Source organism: Mixophyes fleayi, chromosome 5, assembly GCF_038048845.1.
Source record: "Mixophyes fleayi isolate aMixFle1 chromosome 5, aMixFle1.hap1, whole genome shotgun sequence".
NCBI lineage: Eukaryota > Metazoa > Chordata > Amphibia > Anura > Limnodynastidae > Mixophyes > Mixophyes fleayi.
In genome coordinates, this window is record NC_134406.1 from 240048961 (window position 1) to 240056045 (window position 7085).

At 40.2% G+C, this 7085-nt stretch overlaps 1 protein-coding gene across 1 annotated transcript; it reads left to right on the forward strand.

The window, feature by feature from the left end:
* The first annotated feature begins 5438 nt into the window (after positions 1-5438).
* On the forward strand, positions 5439-6839 carry LOC142157861 (myb-related transcription factor, partner of profilin-like). The gene is made up of 2 exons (XM_075211391.1): positions 5439-6399; positions 6730-6839. The coding sequence occupies exons 1-2, from the start codon at positions 5895-5897 to the stop codon at positions 6819-6821; spliced, it is 597 nt and encodes a 198-aa protein (XP_075067492.1). The 5' UTR covers positions 5439-5894; the 3' UTR covers positions 6822-6839.
* Positions 6840-7085: the final 246 nt, after the last annotated feature.

Sequence of the window (7085 nt, forward strand, 5' to 3'; positions counted from 1 at the left end):
AAATGCTATTTTCTGGTGTTGAAATTGTAATATACCAGCACTATATCTTTCTGAATTTGCACTACAAGTGTTTGGGGTATCACATATTCCCTCTTCTGAAAAAGCTATTTTCTGGTGTTGAAATTATTATATACCAGCACTATATCTTTCTGAATTTGCACTACAAGTGTTTGGGGTGTCAGATATTCCCCTCTTCTAAAAAAAGCTATTTTCTGGTTTTGAAATTATTATATATCAGAACTATATCTTTCTGAATTTGCACTACAAGTGTTTGGGGTGTCACATATTCTCCTCTTTGCAAAAAGCTATTTTCTGGTGTTGAAATTATAATATACCAGCACTATATCTTTCTGAATTTGCACTACAAGTGTTTGGGGTGTCAGATATTTCCCTCTTCTACAAAATCTTTTTTCTGGTGCTGAAATTCAAATATACCAGCACTATATATTTCTGAATTTGCACTACAAGTGTTTGGTGTGTCAGATATTCCCCTCTTTGAAAAAAAGCTATTTTCTGGTGTTGAAATTATAATATACCAGCACTATATATTTCTGAATTTGCTCTACAAGTGTTTTGGGTTCATTAAAATGGATTCACAGCAGTCCACATATGAGCAAGATCAGCAAGCAGCTGCTGCCACAAGTCCTGATGGTAGTCCTCCCTGTACATCATCTGGTAAAGCCTATGTAAAAGTACATAATCTTTTTAAATCAGGCAAAATAAACACAAAAAAAAATGCTTTTACTGTGTTGAAGAGAAAAAGAGCTGTAATCAAGGAAAAGTTAAGTGCTGATAAAAATAAAATTGCCAACATGCCATTCTACACACACAGTGTCAAAGAAATAATGAGGCCTTCGCCTCTCTCTATTAGTGCGAGATCTAAAAATGTTACTGAGCCTTCTTCTTGTAAGGTCACCCATGACCAAGCAAGACCAAGTAATTCGGTCTTACTTGGTTTAAGACCTACATCGATTCTATGCTTTCAAAGAACCGAGATCAAAGCAGTTGCAAGGAGCTATTGGTCAGCAAATTGTCCGCTGAACTGGGCCTTGGCTTGATGACGTCTCCTCCTTCAGTTTCTCAGGCAGCTGCTTCTCTGAAAAAATTGCACTTTCCAAAGAGAAGCAGGAATGACGCAGGTGGCAGACCACAACAGTTTGACATCTGGGCTGGTTTGAAAGATTTTACCAAAAAATGTGTGACCTTGTCCATAACTCCATCCAGTCCTACTATTAACATGCAAAGGATGGTGGATGATTATTTTCAAGAGTTAATTGATATGGAAATGTCAGACAGTCCCTTTCCACACTGGGAGGAAAAACAAGGCATTTGGAAACCCATGTACAAACTTGCTTTGCAATACCTAAGCTGCCCACCCTCCAGTGTGTATTCAGAAAGAGTATTCAGCAGGGCCGGGAACCTTGTCAGTGTTCGACGTAGGAGGTTACTTCCTAGAAATGTGGAAAAGATGATGTTCATCAAAATGAATTACATCTTCCATGAGGAAGGCCTTTACCGGCAAATACAAGGTGGAAAGGTATATATGTTGTACATTACTTATGGTTTAATTAACAAGCTCCTTAGCTATCCATCACCTTGTATTATATATTTTAGCTAAACAAAGTAGGTTAAACACATAATACAATGTCCATTTATCCATGTTTTTCTTTTTAGACAACCCAAATAAAGCAATCCTAGGAGAATGTAAAAGGGGCGAGATACCAGTCTTGTTAATACGACAATTCACATTATAGCAAAACTTACTTACATTTGGACTTTCCCAAGATTGATGCCAAAAGAGCCCACTGCTATGCCATATTTAGGGCAAAAGTAAATTGTGCATCCGCCAAATTGTATTAACTTTACAGGAGTTAAGTAAACTGTGCAAAATATATTGTTGAATCTTAGTAGGTAACATAGATTTATGAGCTAAGCCAACTATATAAGATGATTCCCCATCTCAAACAGAAGTTATGTCGTCTTCCCATTTTGTGCTAAGAGTTATAAGACTAGCTGCACTAAAATGGTTCAACAAGACTGCATATATTACAGATGTTGATTTGTGTGATCCTATTCTTTTTAAAGGTGAGACCATAAATTTTGGCATACCATTTTCAAATTGAGCTTCAAGAAGGTGCCAAAATTGTTTTAGGGATATTAAATTTTTCCTGTAATGGAGTAAAACTTTATAAATGGTTTTGAATAGTTGTACCTGTACTTATCACACTTTGTGATTTATAGCAATTTTTTGGTAGATTTTGAAAACTGACTATTTATGGATAGATTTGCCTTTAATAGATTCAAGGATTATGTAAACAACCTTTAAATCACTACAACCAGCAAGTTTTATCACTATTTCCCCTTATGTACTTTTAGTTGATGACCTCCTAAGACTAACCTCATAGTGTGTCTCATCATAGGTGTTGTGTGCAGGAAAGTGAATATGAATATACTGTCTGTTATGTACTATACTGTCTAGACAAGTCATGACATTCTCACACCAGAGAGGCTTCCTGTTTGTTTGTTTAAGGTCAGCTGGGAATTGTTCCAATGATGCATTATTGCTAAAGATGGCTGTATATTTTGTTGGTATGTATTCTTTAAATCCTAATTCTACATAGCCCCTTGTGCCCTGTTTTCAGGCCTGATGCTCAACAGTATGCAATATCCCTGTGATGAAAATCTCCTTGTTTGCAGGATAAGAGATCTGCCCTCTTAGAACTTCAGGGAGTAAATAAATTAAGCAGCGCTTTTTGCAACTTGCCGATATTCGGTGAGTTTGACAGCTAAATTTCAAACGGCAATGTTTTTAAAGGCAAGATTTGCCTTTAAACATATTTATCCCCAGGTGAGTAATGGAGTGAACATGCTCAAAAGCACTTTTCTCATTGGCTTGGTCAAATTCCATCCTGGTTAGCTCAGGGCAGTCTACCTCATTGGCCAATTTAGTACCCTTTCTCAAACACCCACCTGGGCTGGTGCAGGTTTTGGGGTGCTCATTTTAATTTATAACAGGTGTGGGGACTGGTATTTAGGTCTATATAAAGAACATGTGGTGCTAATTTATCTCTCTCTCTGCAGCTTGGGAGAGTTGAATGCTTTGCTTCCACTTTCAGATTTCAGATGTCCTGGTCACAACCTTTTTTGTCCTAGTTTTCCCCGGTCACAATCTTAAATTTCCCTGTCAAAATTTGTACTTAAAACAGCATGGTACATAGATAAAATGATAAATTTAGCATTATATGTTATTTCATCTGGTCTTTCAGTCTGCGATTAAGCAGTTAACAGTTATGTAGTATTCAGAGTAGAAGTTGGTTTAAGTTTTCTGTCCAGTGCGCATGTGAATCTGAATTTGTGTTTGTTTAGATTTCCCAGAATGATCACATTTGCGGTAAAAGGTCCTTGGAGTAATGGTAAGTGGAAACACTTTCCCTCACAGAGCCATAACTCAACATTTTAGTGCCCTGGGTGAGAGACAACAGTGGTGCCCCCCCCCCCCCAATAGGAGGTAAAATAAAACCTATGGTATATAGTGCAACAGGTTCTATTTTATTTAGCCTCTGAAGTGCCACATAACCTTCCAAACCGGATTTTTGAATGGACATATATTGCAAAATGTAAAGATAACATTCCCTGCTTGCATACAGACGTCAACCTTGTAAACAATCCTTAGGATGTAAGCTCATATGAGCAGGGCCCTCTTCCCTCTTGTCTCCACTCCTGTTCTTTTGCTCCGCCTCTACTGCATTAGCCTGCCAGAGTTTCTGAAGTATTGGTATTTTTTGTTTATTGTTCTGTACTGTCTCTCCCTGTATAGTCTACTGTTTGTTCTGTGTATGGCGCTGCGGAAATCTTGTGGCGCCTAACAAATAAACGATAATAATAATAATTATAGGGTGAGAGCATAACACATTTTAATGCATGATACATTAAGCGTCTATTGCATTTATTCTGTAGTTATGGGAGTGTCCAAAATGTTCCCACTCTTACATGGAGCATGACAAACTGTCTCAGGACTTAGAGATACACTACACTACCTCACCCACCACACTTACCCCTCACGAAATACACCAACCACTCACCGAAATACCTCTTACCCATTCATCAATGCAGTATTCCGTACCTCTTACCCACAGCTGCTCACAGACACAATCCCTAACCTACTGACGTAGCCATACCGCAACACCACCCCCTGGCATCAAACCTCACCCATCGACATATCCCTGACTCACCACCACTCCCTGGCACTATAACTTACCCATTAAATTACCCCTCATCCACCACCACTGAGAACATACCTCCCCAACAGAAATACACTCTTCAAATTCTGACAAATAAAGAAAACACCCAAAAAATTGTAGAACAGTTTTATTTCTTAAATAAATGAAATTTTGCTACATCTCAATATCACTCACTGCTATTTATTCTTCCTCCTTCCTGCTATATTCCTCATTGGCTTCTTAAGCTGCAGCAGCTCTGTGCCAGTCCATGTGGGGGCGGGGAGTGGATTGCAGACCAACACCCAGCCATTAGGATTGACTGCTCCTCTCCATGTGACAGGGAGCAGAGCCAGTCAAGGAGCTGGGGGCGGGGCTGTTTCAGACTCCATAAACTACAATATGGTGGTTCGTCTGGACCAGACCAGCCACAAGCAAACCTCTATAGTAAGCGCTGGCCCCCATTAACTATTGCTTACACCTCTCTTAATATGCTCTTCTCCTTAATATATTAAGCAGAATGAAATCTATTAAATATAATGTTGGTGAGGGAGGGTCCCGGAAAACAGTCAGGAACAATGTGCAAATAATTAGCAAATTAGTCACTTATAAAAACAAATAGATTTCTGGGTAATACCAATGACATGGTAGCCCTTTCAGTCAATTCCCTACCCACTGAGTTTTTTATGTATTACAGTCCCGGCACATGCTAAAAACCCAGTGTGTAGGGAAATTAAGGCCGGATTAACCTGAGGTCTAACTGGGCTAGAGCCCAGGGGCCTTGGGCATCTGTTGGGCCCTTCAAAGTTGAAAGTGCTTGTTTTTCTTTTTTTGCTTTTTGTTTTTTCTTTAGAGCTGCTCAGCTATAGCACGGCTGGCGGCATTATTCATCTGGCCTGTCAGCTCTTCATGGAGAATGGCAGGCAGCTAATAGCAAATGTTATGCTGTTAGCTGCCTGCTGTCACTGTAGTCCTTCCGCGGCACGCAGTAATCTCCTTACTGAGGAGATCTCATGAGAGTGAGACTATGAGTCATAGGGCTAGATTTACTAACAGGCGTGTTGCATGGGGGCTGCGGCGGTTTTCCGGCGTGTTTGCATTGCAAAAAGCCGGATTTACTAATGGGCGCATTTCAGCTTCAATTTGAAGCCACCGGCGATGTAACGGCGGGATGTAATGCTCAAAGCCGCCGGCGGCTTTGAATAGAACATGGCGCTTTTGCTTTGAATGACGGCGCTTTTGTGTAAAGGCGTTTTTTTTTTGAAAATTACACCTGTCTCCTGGCCTGTTACTATTGGCTATTTTCAAAGTCAGGAGATTTGACATCACAAGCCCTATATAAACCACTGGCCTGACACTTTTTCTCTGATAGGGTTTAGAGGAGTTTTGTGAGAGGAGTTTGGAGGATAGTGGTTTGCTGAGAGTTGGTGAGAGTTGGAGTTTGGTGGATTGGTGGAGCCGTATCTGATTGAAGTGTGAGTAGTCCTGTGGTTTTTTCCTGTTTTGTACATTTATTTTCTCATTTATTTTCTGTCTTGTATTTTTTGTATTTGACTTGTCCTTTGTCTGTGTTACTTGTGTGTGACTGTGTGGAGAGTGTGTCTGTAGGTAGTGTAGTTTGTTCTTTGTGTTTGTAAGTCCTTCAGTGTTTTGTGTTTTTCTGTCTTCTGGGTAAAAATGTCCAGAGATAGGAGGGGAGAACAGGCTGAGGAGAGGGAGATGGAGGTTGAGGGGTCAGAGGAGGGAGAGGGAGAGGTTGAGGAGACAGGACAGGGCAGGAAGACCAAGACAGGGAGGAATGTGCGCTTCTCACATGATGAGAATTGTGTGTTGGTGCACAACATCATTCCCTGCTACGAGGTCATCCTAGGGAACCTGGCAGCCCGGACTCCTCTAAGGCGTCGTCACCAACTGTGGGGGAGAGTCTGTGAGGCCGTGAACGCGGTGGGCCCACTGAAGCGGACAGTGGCACACTGCCGCAAGCGCTTCTCTGATATTAAGAGGAGGCTTAAAGAGAAGATGGCAAAGGAAAGGAGGTCGACAAGGCGCACGGGTGGTGGCCCCCCACTTCGTATGGAGTACACCACGTACGAGGAGGAGCTGCGCCAGATAATGCCGGCTGAAATTGTAGAGGGCATAAATGTGCAGGACACCGACTCGCCCTCTTTTGGCCAAGTAGTTGGTGAGTTATTTGGTTTTTTAACCCTAAAAGTTTTTTACAACTGCTTTTCTCTTTTTTAAACTGCTTTTCTCTTTTTACAACTGCTTTTCTCTTTTTACAACTGCTTTTCTCTTTTTAAAACTGCTTTTCTCTTTGCAAACGTTTTTTCTTATTAGTTATTTTTTTTTTTGTTTTTCAAAGTGTATTTTTGAGTCTAATAGTTTGTAAAGGGTTTTTTTTTCTCATAGCAAAAAAAAGAAAAAAATTGCAAACACATTTGTGCAATAAACAGTATATTTGGAAATTGTTTTTTTCTGGAAATACATTGTATGCTTTTTCTAATACATCCAGAATCGCCAGGACCGCAGTTCAGTCCCAGTGCCAGACCTACACCTCCACCTTCAGCGAGAGATTCGGGCACAGACGAGCAAGCAGGTGCGTGATATCTGTTTAGGAGAGAAATAATGGAGTTACTTGATTTTCTGTGCAAATGTTGCTGTCAATGTTTTTCTTTTTTTCTTTTTATTGTTTGCAATGAGACGTTAGGGCTACATTTTACTAAACTGATATGTTGCCTATAGAAACCCATCAGAATATACCTTTACTTTATTTATTGCATTCAACAAAATAACAGCTAAAATCTGATTGGTTGCTATAGACAACATCTCCACTTTTTATAGCATGCAGTTTAGTCAAAATAACCCAGC

Bases quoted from the DNA above. Each gene is read 5' to 3' on its own strand.
- LOC142157861 (XM_075211391.1), top strand. From the start codon at position 5,895: ATGTCCAGAGATAGGAGGGGAGAACAGGCTGAGGAGAGGGAGATGGAG. The intron at 6,400-6,729 runs GTGAGTTATTTG...TAATACATCCAG, and splicing joins CTCTTTTGGCCAAGTAGTTG to AATCGCCAGGACCGCAGTTC.